This window comes from Bombina bombina, chromosome 6, assembly GCF_027579735.1.
Source record: "Bombina bombina isolate aBomBom1 chromosome 6, aBomBom1.pri, whole genome shotgun sequence".
NCBI lineage: Eukaryota > Metazoa > Chordata > Amphibia > Anura > Bombinatoridae > Bombina > Bombina bombina.
The window spans coordinates 1,061,180,921-1,061,195,624 of NC_069504.1; the positions used below are offsets into that span (position 1 = coordinate 1,061,180,921).

At 43.1% G+C, this 14,704-nt stretch overlaps 1 protein-coding gene across 2 annotated transcripts in view; it reads right to left on the reverse strand.

The window, feature by feature from the left end:
* Positions 1–510: 510 nt before the first annotated feature.
* The window catches only part of BORCS5 (BLOC-1 related complex subunit 5), a 200,090-nt gene continuing 185,896 nt past the window's right edge, over positions 511–14,704 (reverse strand). For both annotated transcript variants that reach the window (XM_053718911.1, XM_053718912.1), the window contains exon 5: positions 511–1,467. In XM_053718911.1, the coding sequence (XP_053574886.1) occupies positions 1,237–1,467 (231 nt within the window). In that variant the 3' untranslated portion in view covers positions 511–1,236. The remainder of the gene's footprint in view (positions 1,468–14,704) is intronic.

The window sequence follows — 14,704 nt, forward strand, 5'->3', positions numbered from 1 at the left end:
TTCTTTAGACACCTAAACTTCACCTCCTCCATGCACCGAAGGCAAAGAGAATGACTGGGGATTGTGGGTAAGGGAATGATACTTAGCAGTTTAACTGTGGTGCTCTTTGCCTCCTCCTGCTGGCCAAGAGTGATATTCCCAACAGTAATTACTCAAGCGTGGACTCACCATATCTTCGGAAAGAAATGTAATCAGTGAAAGTGCCCCTGTTTTGAAGAGTAATTGTATATACTGTGCATTAAATTCAGAAATTTTACAATCACATTAAACCAGTGTATCCTCAAAATATCAGTGTGCAGTTACAATAATTACATGTGTTTCTAAAAACCTAACCTTACTGGTAAGGTAAGCAAATAATATTTTATTGTCATAATGTATTATTAATACTTTCATCAAGGAGCAGCACTCACGGTGACATACAGTACACGTACACACATTCGTCCTGACATTTACATGAATTATAAACTGCCACTTTTGCAGCTGTCCACAAAAACAAAAATGCAGTCCAACTTCCACAGGAAACGTTTAATAAATATTTACATTGCCCACTTAAAAGCAAAGCACTATGGTTAGTTTATGAGACAAAATAAACACCAATCTCTTCACTGCAGCGCTAAAGTATCAACTGTTATATCATTTACAGCACATTTTTGACATATTTACAGCTTTCTCATATTTGCCTTTAGCCTCTGTATACAACTGCTTTGAAAATAAGAGTGGAGGATAAATTATATACAAGTTCTAAAAGAAAAACAAATGATTAGTCACAAAAAGTTCTGTTTGGGGTGAAATACTGCCTGTTTATTTTTTTTTATTTTTTTTCACTTTATTACAATTTCCTTAAATACCTTTGTTTACTATATCCAAATTAAAATATGGTCTTGTAAAATATAAATTGTTATTTACATTTTCAGTACAGCTTTAAAAACGTCTTCCAGGTTTTGCAAACATTCAACCAGCAATTTAATAAGCAACTGCAGACAATGTCCAGTATATAGCTAGCTAATGTATTCAAGTTTCACATTTTCAAATTGAACCCGCATCCATACTGAGAACTAAAGGAGGGCTAAGTCTCATTGGTAGTGAAGAAGTTAAATTAAATTTCATAATAACTATGATGTAGTTACTTTTTTGTCCATAAAATACCCAGCTCTTACTGTTCTCCATGTTCTGTGATCTCAGGACCTGATAAACTCAAGAATTTTGCAAACATTTTAGAAGTACATAGTTTCTAGACTAGGGCTTGTTCTGTCTATCTGGGCTCATGCAGAATGGCTCCAGCCTCTCATTCTCAGGCAACATTGCATTGAGTTTTTCCATGAGTGGTACAGTTTGGTCTATCCCCATCTGTATACGCCGCAGGATAGAAGACATCTCATTCACCTTTTGGATTTGTTCTGCATACTTGGCAAATCGTTTCTGACGTTCTTGCATATAGCTGTACAGTGTGTCCACAGAGGCATCCATCTGTGCCCATAGAAGAAAAAAAGGACACAATATTAAATCAATTTTAATTGTTATTACTAGTAATCCAACAAAACAACAGTATTTATAAAGATTTAAACCATTTATAACAGCGGTTCCCTAAGTAGGCAGTACTGGGATTAATGAGGAGGGGGGCACTAATAGACATAAGAGGTGAATCGGGATTACCATATGTGTCAGAAGAGGATGCTAGTGGGCCTCCAAGTATATTTATCATAATATGTTATGCAAAGCAAAACAACTTTCTCTCTTTCAGGTTTATCAGCAACTTACACTTTCTCTACAATAAATTGCAGCCACGTCTACTGTAGGCTTACATTGTTTGTTTTGCCAGCGCTGTACATTAGCATGGATTATTAACATAAACTGAACAGTATTTATTCATTGTGTAGTAGCAGGAAACACAGCAAAAGCCAGTTGTACTTGTCTGAGTAGTGTTGTACACAGTCAATCATCTAAGGTTTTTAGGTCTTCTGTCAGAAATAAACTGGTGGTGCACTATATACCACTTTGGTAAGTAGAATACAATTTGTATAGAGTTGATTTATTGATGCAGTAGTACAACTATGCCCCAAGCAAAGAAATCAACTCCAGATCACCGACTATGGTGATTTAAGACTCCTGCTAGGTTACATGAAACCAAAGACTGGAAACTGGTATCACGTCATCAAGCCCATCCATCGGATTAACAGTTTTTGAACAGTGAAATAATTGCTTAATGTGGTTTATACAACTCTTGCAGAGTGACTATCCATTTTAAAAACTGGTATAAATTATTTTAAAAATGGAATATGTTTAATTATTACTCTTTTATATATTATACTCCTTTTTGTATTGTGTCATTATCTTTATTAGGGGTTGTGCACTGCTGGTCTGAATATTGCTTTTATGGGTTATGTTAAGGGGGAGCCAATGATGAGTTTATAGAACCAAGAGGTCAGTGACCTAAAAAGCCTTTAGGAACCAATGTGTTAATCCTTTGGGAAAGTAAATATATTCTGTTATTGTGTTTATATGCTGCCCTGTGTGAAGGTTTCTGTGCCCTCCCTCTTAATTTTCTTTTCTTTTTCTCTTTTCTCACTCTTCTCCTCTGTTAAAGTGCTGGTAAACTCTCCCCCTTTTTAAAATCAGATCCAGAATGTTAGTGATATTTTAGATGGTATTTCATTCATCAGTTGTAACAAAGATGCCCTATAAATTACTTTTTAATATAGATATTAAAGGGACACTAAACGCACATTTTTTCTTTAATGATTCAGATAGAGCATGCAATTTTAAGCAACTTTCTAATTTACTCCTATTATTAATTTTACTTTGTTCTCTTGCTATGTTTATTTAAAAAGCAGGAATGTGATGCATAGGAGCCAGCCCATTTTTGGTTGAGAACCTGGGTTATGCTTGCTTATTGGTGAGTAAATGTCAGCCTCCAATAAGCAAGCGCTATCCATGGTGCTGAACCTAAAATGGGCTGGCTGCTAAGATATACATTCATGATTTTCAAATAAAGATAGCAAGAGAACAAAGAAAATGTGATAATAGGAGTAAATTAGAAAGTTGCTTTAAATTGCATGCTCTATCTGAATCATGAAAGAAATAAAATTGGGTTCAGTGTTTCTTTAAATTCAAATAGCCTGCGCTCTACTGCCCACTTCAAAAGTGCATTTTTCTGTGAGCTAACGGTTTGAATTGTTTTTCAATCAGTGCTATAGCAACAACAAAAGAGCCATATGGGGGAAGAGCGCTGACAAAAATTCAAACCATTACCTCATAGAAAAATGGACTTTTAAAGTGGGCGGTAAAGCGTGAGGTATTTTAATTTCATATCTATATTAAAAAGTTATAGAGCATCTTCATTACAACTAATGAATGTGATAAGAGTATCTTGAAGCTAACATTTTTTGCTTTATAGAGAGATTAGATTAGAAGAATATAATATATATACACTAAGTTAATTAACAAAAAGGAAATTTATGCTTACCTGATAAATTGATTTCTTTTACGATATACCGAGTCCACGGGTTTCATCCTTACTTGTGGGATATAATCCTCCTGTTAACAGGAAGTGGCAAAGAGCACCACAGCAGAGCTGCTATATAGCTCTCCCCTTAACTCCTCCCCCTAGTCATTCGACCGAAGGTATAGGAAGAGAAAGGGAAAAACTAAAAAGGTGCAGAGGTGACTGAAGTTTAGAAAAAATAAATCCTGTCCCAAAAAGGACAGGGTGGGCCGTGGACTCGGTATATCGTAAAATAAATCAATTTATCAGGTAAGCATAAATTTCCTTTTCTTTTACAAGATATACCGAGTCCACGGGTTTCATCCTTACTTGTGGGATACCAATACCAAAGCTTTAGGACACGGATGAAGGGAGGGACAAGACAGGAACCTAAACGGAAGGCACCACTGCTTGCAAAACCTTTCTCCCAAAAATAGCCTCCGAAGAAGCAAAAGTATCAAATTTGTAAAATTTGGAAAAGGTATGAAGCAAAGACCAAGTCGCAGCCTTACAAATGAGTTCAACAGAAGCATCATTTTTGAAAGCCTATGTGGAAGCCACCGCTCTAGTAGAGTGAGCTGTAATTCTTTCAGGAGGCTGCTGTCCAGCACTCTCATAAGCCAAACGGATGATGCTTTTCAGTCAAAAGGAAAGAGGTAGCCGTAGCCTTTTGACCTATACGCTTTCCAGAATAGACAACAAACAAAGAAGATGTTTGACAAAAATCTTTGGTTGCCTGCAAATAAAACTTCAAAGCACGAACCACGTCCAAGTTGTGCAACAGACGTTCCGTCTTAGAAGAAGGATTAGGACACAGAGAAGGAACAACAATTTCCTGATTGATATTCCTGTTAGTAACAACCTTAGGGAGGAACCCAGGTTTGGTACGCAAAACCACCTTATCAGCATGGAACACAAGATAAGGCGAGTCACATTGTAAAGCAGATAGTTCAGAAACTCTTCGAGCTGAAGAGATAGCAACTAGAAACAGAACTTTCCAAGATAGAAGCTTAATATCTATGGAATGCATGGGTTCAAACGGAACCCCCTGAAGAACTTTAAGAACTAAATTTAGACTCAATGGCGGAGCAACAGGTTTAAACACAGGCTTGAATCTAACTAAAGCCTGACAAAAAGCCCGAACGTCTGGGACATCTGCCAGACGCTTGTGCAATAGAATAGACAAAGCAGATATCTGCCCTTTTAAGGAACTAGCTGACAATCCTTTCTCCAATCCCTCTTGGAGAAAGGACAACATCCTAGGAATCCTGATATTACTCCATGAGTAACCTTTGGATTTGCACCAAAAAAGATATTTACGCCATATCTTATGATAGATTTTCCTGGTGACAGGCTTTCGAGCCTGAATCAAGGTATCTATGACCGACTCGGAGAAACCCCGCTTTGATAAAATCAAGCGTTCTATCTCCAAGCAGTTAGTTGCAGAGAAATTAGATTTGGATGCTTGAACGGACCTTGAATCAAAGGGTCCTGTGTCAGTGGCAGAGTCCATGGTGGCAGAGATGACATGTCCACCAGGTCTGCATACCAAGTCCTGCGTGGCCACGCAGGTGCTATCAAAATCACTGAAGCTCTCTCCTGTTTGATTCTGGCAATCAGACGCGGAAGGAGAGGGAATGGTGGAAACACATAAGCCAGGTTGAACGACCAGGGAACTGCTAGAGCATCTATCAGTATTGCCTGAGGATCCCTTGACCTGGACCCGTAACAAGGAAGTTTGGCGTTCTGACGAGACGCCATCAGATCCAATTCTGGTGTGCCCCATAGCTGAACCAGTTGAGCAAACACCTCCGGATGGAGTTCCCACTCCCCAGGATGAAAAGTCTGACGACTTAGAAAATCTGCCTCCCAGTTCTCTACCTCTGGGATATAGATTGCTGATAGATGGCAAGAGTTAGTCTCTGCCCATCGAATTATTCTGGAAACTTCTATCATCGCTAAGGAACTCCTTGTTCCCCCTTGATGATTGATATAAGCCACAGTCGTGATGTTGTCCGACTGAAATCTGATGAATCTGGCCGAAGCCAGCTGAGGCCACGCCTGAAGAGCATTGAATATAGCTCTTAATTCCAGAATATTTATCGGTAGGAGGGCCTCCTCCTGAGTCCACAAACCCTGTGCTTTTAGGTAATTCCAGACTGCACCCCAGCCCAGTAGGCTGGAGTCCGTTGTCACTATAACCCATGCTGGCCTGCGGAAACACATTCCCTGGGACAGGTGATCCTGTGACAACCACCAAAGAATAGAATCTCTGGTCTCCTGATCCAGATTTATCTGAGGAGATAAATCTGCATAATCCCCATTCCACTGTCTGAGCATGCATAGTTGCAGTGGTCTGAGATGTAAGCGAGCAAACGGAACTATGTCCATTGCCGCTACTATTACTCTGATTACCTCCATACACTGAGCCACTGACGGCCGAGGAATGGAATGAAGAGCTCGGCAGTCGGTCAAAATCTTTGATTTCCTGACCTCCGTCACAAATATTTTCATGTCCACCGAGTCTATCAGAGTCCCTAGGAATGAAACTCTTGTGAGAGGGGAAAGAGAACTCTTTTTTACGTTCACCTTCCACTCATGAGATCTTAGAAAGGCCAACATGCAGTCCCGTGTGAGACTTGGCTAGTTGGAAAGGCTTGAATTAGGATGTTGTCTAGATAAGGCGCCACTGCTATGCCCCATGGCCTTAGGACCGCCAGAAGGGATCCTAGCACCTTTGTGAAAATTCTTGGCGCCGTGGCCAACCCGAAGGGAAGAGCCACAAACTGGTAATGCTTGTCCAGAAAGGCAAACCTGAGGAATTGGTGATGATCTTTGTGGATAGGAATGTGTAGATACGCATCCTTTAAGTCCACGGTGGTCATATATTGACCCTCCTGGATCATTGGTAAAATAGTCCGAATGGTCTCCATCTTGAAAGATGGGACTCTGAGGAATTGGTTTAAGATCTTGAGATCTAGGATTGGTCTGAGGGTTCCCTCTTTTTTGGGAACCACAAACAGATTTGAGTAGAACCCCTGCCCCTGTTCTGTTTTTGGAACTGGGCAGATCACTCCCATGGTAAATAGATCTTCTACACAGCGTAAGAATGCCTCTCTTTTTGTCTGGTTTACAGACAATTGAGAAAGATGGAATCTCCCCCTTGGAGGAGAATCTTTGAAATCTAGAAGATACCCCTAGGTTACGATTTCTACAGCCCAGGAGTCCTGAACGTCTCTTGCCCAAGCCTGAGCAAAGAGAGTCTGCCCCCTACTAGGTCCGTTCCCGGATCGGGGGCTACCCCTTCATGCTGTCTTGGTGGCAGCAGCAGGCTTCTTGGCCTGTTTAGCCTTGTTCCAAGCCTAGTTAGGTCTCCAGACTGGCTTGGATTGAGGAAAGTTCCCCTCTTGCCTTGCAGCAGGGGAAGAGGAAGCGGGACCACCCTTGAAGTTTTGAAAGGAACGAAAATTATTTTGTTTGGTCCTCATCTTATTTGACTTATCCTGAGGGAGGGCATGACCCTTCCCTCCAGTGATATCTGAAATGATCACTTTCAGTTCAGGCCCGAATAGGGTCTTACCCTTGAAAGGGATGGTCAAAAGCTTAGATTTTGATGACACATCAGCCGACCAGGACTTAAGCCATAACGCTCTATGCGCTAAAATGGCAAAATCTGAACTCTTTGCCGCTAATTTAGCCAGATGAAAAGCGGCGTCTGTAATGAAAATTATCTAATGGGGTTTCCACCTGAAGAGCCTCTTCCAGAGCCTCGAACCAAAAAGCATCTGCAGTGGTTACAGGAACAATGCACGCTATAGGCTGGAGAAGAAAACCCTGATGAACAAAAATTTTCTTTAGGAGACCCTCTAATTTTTTATCCATAGTATCTTTGAAAGCACAACTGTCCTCAATAGGTATAGTTGTACGCTTAGCCAGAGTAGAAATAGCTCCCTCCACCTTAGGGACCGTCTGCCACGAATCCCGCATGGTGTTAGATAAGGGAAACATCTTCTTAAAAATAGGAGGGGGAGCGAACGGAATACCTGGTCTATCCCACTCCTTAGTAACAATGTCCGAAATCCTCTTAGGGACCGGAGAAACATCAGTGTAGACAGGAACCTCTAAATATTTGTCAATTTTACACAATTTCTCTGGAACGACAATAGGGTCACAATCATCCAGAGTCGCTAAAACCTCCCTGAGCAATAAGCGGAGATGTTCTAGCTTAAATTTAAATGCCGTCATATCTGAATCTGTCTGAGGGAAAATCTTTCCTGAATCAGAAAACTCTCCCTCAGACAGCAAATCCCTCATCCCTACCTCAGAACATTGTGAGGGAACATCGGATACAGCAACTAAAGGGTCAGAAGGCTCAGCATTTGTTCTTAACCCAGAGTTACTGCGCTTCCCTTGCAACCCAGGCAGTTTAGATAAAACCTCTGTGAGGGTAGTATTCATAACTGTGGCCATATCTTGCAAGGTGAAAGAATTAGACGCACTAGAGGTACTTGGCGTCACTTGTGCGGGCGTTACTGGTTGTGACACTTGGGGAGAACTAGATGGCATAACCTGATTTCCTTCTGTCTGAGACTCAACCAGCGCCAAACTCTTATAAGTCAAAATATGCTGTTTGCAATTTATAGACATATCAGTACATGTGGGACACATTCTAAGAGGGGGTTCCACAATGGCTTCTAAACATATTGAGCAAGGAGTTTCCTCAATGTCAGACATGTTGAACAGGCTAGTAATGAGACAAGCAAGCTTGGAAAACACTTTATTCAGTGAAAAAAACAACAATTTAATAAACGGTACTGTGCCTTTAAGAGAAAAAAAGGCATACACAAACTGCAAAACTGCTTAAAAATACCTCAAATTTCTTGACATTTTTACAGCAGATCCCATAAGCTTTAGTAAGATTGCACCACAAGCAAATTAAACAATTAACCCCCAAATATGGAAACCGGATTGACAAAGTGCCAAAAACCGGTAAAAACCCTGTCAGCACCTTGCCACAGCTCTGCTGTGGCGCCTACCTGCCCTTAGGGATTGGTAATGTGCGGATAAAGCTTCGATTTGGCCCAAGAAGATCACCAGGACCCTCCGGTGTTGTAGCTTGCTGCTTATCAAGAGAAAACAACTGCGCAACTGAGACGCGAAATTAGGCCCCGCCCATCTCACTCAATGTTACTAAGGCCTCCAAAAAAACACACCAAGCGTTTTTACAGCCATGTGGGTTCTAAAAACCCCAAAAAGCCAATTGTACCCTCAATACAGTTGTCCCTAAAAGGATTATTAACAGCACTCCCAGAACACACAATCGTTTGCTAATATCATTCAAACTGAGTGTCAACCATAAGTTTAGCCCCTTTATGCAAGCTTAGTAATGCCACTATAAGTCTAGGATTACTGCTTACCCTTACCCTCATGGGGATACTGTCAGCCTTTCTGAAATATCACAGTCTCTCCAGAAAAAATGACTGAACATACCTCATTGCTGTATAGCAAGAAACCGTTCCTCACACTGAAGTTTTCCTGTACTCCTCAGCTTCTGTGGGAACAGCAATGGAACTTAGTTACAAATGCTAAGATCATCATGCTCTAGGCAGAAATCTTCATCCATCTCCTGCCTGAGAGTAAATAGTACACACCGGTAGCATTTAAAAATAACAAACTCTTGCTTGAAGAAAAATAAAAACTAACAGTTTATCACCTCTTTCAGTTTACCCTTCCTGCTTAGAGCCGGCAAAGAGAATGACTGGGGGGGTGGAGTTAAGGGGGGAGCTATATAGACAGCTCTGCTGTGGGTGCTCTCTTTGCCACTTCCTGTTAGGAAGGATAATATCCCCCACAAGTAAGGATGAAACCATGGACTCGGTACATCTTGCAAAAGAAAGTGCTGTGCACAAAAATTCAATGTATAAATAAAAAATAAGTTTAAAAAAGTACATAGAATTACAAAACTATAAGTTAATAAAGCTGATTAAAATGTGCACTGTAGTTTAAAATGAAATTTTTTGTTAAATCTATCTGTTTTTATACATGAATGTTTTGAAACCCACTTGATAACTCATCCTGAACTTCAGAGATAAATGTCCCTACTAAGCATAGTCTACTGTCATATTATATAGTATTTGTATAAATGTCAGGCCCGTGTAGTCTACTTACAATAATTTACGTTCAACTTGTGAAGCCTACATTTTAAATTTCCAAAATGAAGAAATTGTCCTTATTCTGACTGCTCCCTAAATTAATTTGACTATGATGTGGCTTATGCCTTACAGTCTTTACCCCCTAATTCTGCCAGTTGTTTTGTATTAGTTTAGTTTGATTTAGTCTTATTTCTGTCATTGTGCAGCTGTTACTGAATTAGTTTGTGAAGGACTCCGGCTACCCTGACTAGGTAGCTCTGCCAAAAGGGTCCATCCTGTACCTGGAACTTGTAGCTATAGAGTGATTATAGCAAATGCCCCACCCCAACAACTAGACAAGACCAGTATTAAGGTGAAACACCAACAGCCTTAATTGGTAAAACCACACATACGGTAAGTCCACAGAATCATCAATTACTGTTGGGAACCAATACCCAAGCTAGAGGACACCGATGATTAGGGAGGGACAAGACAGGTAACTTAAATAGAAGGCACCACTGATTGAAGAACCTTTCTCCCAAAAGAACATCAGCCGAGGCAAAAGTATCCAATTTGTAAAATTTTGACAGGGTATGCTGAGAAGACCAAGTTGCAGCCTTTCAAATCCGTTCCACAGAAGCTTAATTTTGGAAAACCCAAGAAGAAGAGACAGCCCTAGTGGAATGAGCTGTAATTCTCTCAGGAGACTGCTGTCCAGCAGTCTCATAAGCAAAACCAAATATACTTCTCAACCAGAGAGAAAGAGAAGTAGCAGATGCTTTCTGACCCTTACGTTTCTCAGAGAAACAGACAAACAGGTCGTCTGTAAATAACATTTTAAAGCACGCAAAACCTCCAAGTTGTGCAACAAATGTTTTTCAGATAAAAAGAACTACCACAAAGAGAAGGAACAACAAATTACTGATTACATTTTTTGTCCAAAACCACTTTAGGAAGTAACCTAACTTAGTTAGAAGAACTGCTTCATCGGCATGAAAAATAAGACGAATCACACTGCAAAGTTGAGAGTTCCGACACTCTCCGAGCAGAAGAGATACCAATAAGCAACAAAACCTTCCAAGATAACAACTTAATATCTATGGAATGCAATGGCTCAAGGAACAAAAGTTAAGGCTCCCAGGGGAAGCAACAGACTTAAACACAGGACTGAATCTGACCAAGGCCTGACAAAAAATTGAACATCTGGCACGTTTGCCAGACGCTTACGCAGCAAGAAAGATAATAGCACCTTCAGAGAACTGACTGACAAAACTCAAAGACCTCCCTGTAGAAAGGGCAAAATCCTAAGAATCCTGACCCTACTTCTAGAATAGCCTACGGATTTACACCATAAGGACATTTACGCCATATCTTATGGTAAATGTTTCAAGTAACAGGCTACAAGCCAAAAACATGGTCTCAATGACCGACTCAGAAAACCCACGCTCAAACTGAACTATGCATCCAATCTCCAAGCAGTCAGCTTCAAAGAAATTATATTTGGGTGAAGGACAAAAGCCTGAATTAGAAGGTCCTTCCTCAGAGGCAATCTCCAAGGTGGGAGAGAGACAATATCTCCACTAGGTCTGCATACCCAATCCTGCAAGGCCACGCAGGAGCTAACAGAATTACTGATGCTCTCTCCTGTTTGACACGAACAATGACTCGTGGAAGGAAGCAAATGGAGGGAACAGGGATGCTAGATTGAAATCCCAGAAAAAGCCACCAGAACATCTATCAGAACGGTCTGCGGATCACTAGACCTTGAACTGTACCTTGGAAGCTTGGCGTTCTGCCGAAACGCACTCAAAGGCCAACTCCAGAAACCCCCATTTGAGGGTTTACCTGGAGAACACCTCCGGATGGAGATTCCCACTCCCCCGATGAAATATCTGTCTGTTCCGAAATCCGATTCCCAGTAATCCACCCCTGCAAAGTGGATGACAAACAGCAATCGTGAGCTTCTGCCCACAGACAATCCAAGTCACCTCCTACATGGCTAAGGAACTCCGAGTTCCTCTGGATTAAATAATGTCCATGCACTGCATAGGTTAACTGGATTATGGAGTTGTGGGATCCGAACCCACGCCTCCAAGTAAATTGGAGGTTTAATCCAGTGACTTAGACAGCAGGGCCACTGATGTAAGCCACTGAGGTGACCTTGTCCAACTGGAACCAAGCTAAGGACGACTGAGGCCAAGCCCTCAGAACATAGTGAATCTCTTTCAACTCCAAGATGTTTAAGAGGAAAGCAGACACTTCCATGCCTTAAATAAGTCCCAGACTGCTTCCCAGCCCAGCAGGCTGGCGTCCATGGTCACATCACCCAGGAATGTCTCCAGAAGCACGCGCCCCGAGACAGATACTCCTGAAAAACCACCACAGGAGAAAGTCTTGATGATTGATCTAGATCTATCTCCTGAGACAGATCCGAATGATCTCCATTGTATGGAAAATAGCAAAAAGGGAATAATATCTATGGAAACAATCAGACCAATTCCCTCCATACAAAGAGTCACTGAAAAGTGAAGGGAAAATCAACTGCAGCTAGATTCAAAATCTCAACCCTCTGGTTGCAAGATGGTTAAGCTATCAACCCGACCATTAGAGCTTGCTGTTGGCCGGACAGTAGACAGCAGAGAGAGGAAAAGGAATAAATCCTTGATTAGCTGACCTCTGTTAGAATCTTCTACTAGATAGAGAATCTATTAAGGTCCCCCCGAAAATATTGCCCCCAAGATGGAGCCGCTCCATCTGAAAGAAAGAAGGAGGCGGGCCATAAAACGGCAAGGTAATGAAGCGAGCTATACATTGCGCCTCATCCTGGTGAAAATATGAGAATACAAAAATTCTTGTAGAAGGCAACATGCAAAAAGATCAATACAAAGACCACTCCATTGCTGCTCAAACACAGAAGTCAACGACACACATAGTCGCCCCCATAGGATTGGCACCAAAAGAAACAGAGCGCTTTCCTATAACTATCTCCGCTATTGATTTCACTCACATTAGCTTGTCTGTCTTGGTCGGTTTTAGGGCAAAAATCTTCTGCCCCACTTCTAAGGTGCGGTTACGAGCATTACGGTCGTACCACTTTTTATGCCTACCATGGGCGATCTAAAGGTTCTCTAGCACTCTGGCGGCGAGGACCTTCAGTCGGTCCCTGAACTCCAGGACGTACCCTACAATGGAGAGTCCCTCCTCCCCAACTGATCCTTCCCAGTGGGCTCCAAGTAGGTCTAGGGGCCCTCTCACCCTCCGGCCATACACTAACTCAAAGGGGGAGAACCTGGTAGATTCCTGGGGCACCTCCCTGTAAGAGAACAGGAAGTTTGGCAGGTATCTCTCCCAGTCCTTGTGAGAGGCCGAGAACATCCAAAGCAGCCACTTCAGTGTCCTGTTAAACCTCTTGCATAACCCGTTGGTCTGGGGGTGGTAAGGAGAGCTTGGCAAAGATCTTACCCCTCAAAGCCTACATAGCTGCTGGGTGAGCTCAGCAGTAAACTGAGTCCCCTGGTACAAGATAATCTCCCGGGGGAAATTCACTCTGGCAAAGATCCGGAGCAGAGCAACAGCTACGGTCTGTGTCTGGATGTTGGCCAGGGTGATTGCCTCCGGGTACCAGGTAGAGTAGTCCACTACCGTCAGTATATATCTCCTTCCCGAGGGAATTGGACGGGGCAATTGGCGGACGACGTCAACAGTTGTTCTGCTAAACGGTTAGTCAATGGCAGGGGGGGTGCAGGGAGGCCTTAGAGTGGTCACTGGCCTTCCCTACTCTCTGACAAATGTTGCAACTATGGCAGTACTGCCTAACGTCTCCCGAAATCCCGGGCTAGAAGAAGGTCTGGGTCAGTCTGTGGCGGATCCTAGTAATCCCTAGATGTCATGCCCGTACCAATACTTTTGTGGTACCACCAACTGTCGCTTGGGCATCTGCTTGCTCCCATCACCCTCGGTAATCCAGTACATAAGTCCTTTGTCCCACTCAAAGCAGTCCCCTCCTAACCCCCATGGGTCAGTCCCCGCCCGAGCTCGGTAGGGAGCTAACATCGGGTTGCTTAACGTCTCCTGGGCAAAGTCAGAGGGGGAAGCCCAGGAGACAAAGTGGTCGCTCGGGGTTATAGTCAGGTGGAGGTGACTTACCTGGGTCCCAGGGTCGAGTACCGCAGATTGGAGCCTGGCTTGTTGGCGGGTGGTGACTGGGCAACCATCCGTATGGATATCCATAATGAAGGAGGATGCAAGATGCCCCAAGTCGCTTCCCAAAAAGACTTCCACCGGCAAGTGGGTCATGACTTCCACTTCGACAGCACGGGAACCGGCACCCCAATCTAGGTGAACCCATGATGTAGGGATCCGGATCACCTTAACCCCAGCCACACAAACTGTAATGGATTTCCTTGTCTGGTCCGAACTGGTGACCAGGTATGGCTGGACAAGAGTAATGGTGGCTCCGCTGTCCCACAGTCCTTGGGCACACCGGCCATTAATCCATACTGGCTAGTCACTTGGCAACCCAAAAACCAATAGTCCAGGAAGCGGGTGTACTGGTGGGTCCCCTCTGTAAAGGGTTGCCCTTCTCACCTCCTCAGGATCCGGAACTTCAGACGGTGAGCTTCAGGGGTCATGGCATACCTAGCAAAGATGCGCTCCTTCACCCACTCATAGTTCCATTTGTCTTCCAGGGGAATGGCCTCAAAAGCATCCAAGGCTCTCCACGACAGCTTCCCAATCAGGAGGGTAACCCGGTGGGTATCAGCGATGCCATGCAGCTCGCACTCTCTCTCTCTCGAATACCTGAAGGTATCAATTGATCTCCTCCACTCCATCTTTAAAGGCACGGAAAGCCTCATGGGGTAACTTCTTCTGAGGGGAAGCCGGACTCAGGTCGAACGGTGCTGCTATCAACATAGATTTTTGGACCTCCAGCATCTTGAGGCGTGTAGTGTCAGAAATAATCTGCGTGATGATCTCCTGGGGTGGGGTGGACCCATAGAGTGCCAGCTGCCACTGGATCTCACTCTGGACCTCGAACATCTCAATCCCCCCAGTTGAGGGCTCGCTGGCCCGTTCACTGCCCTGGGTGCTG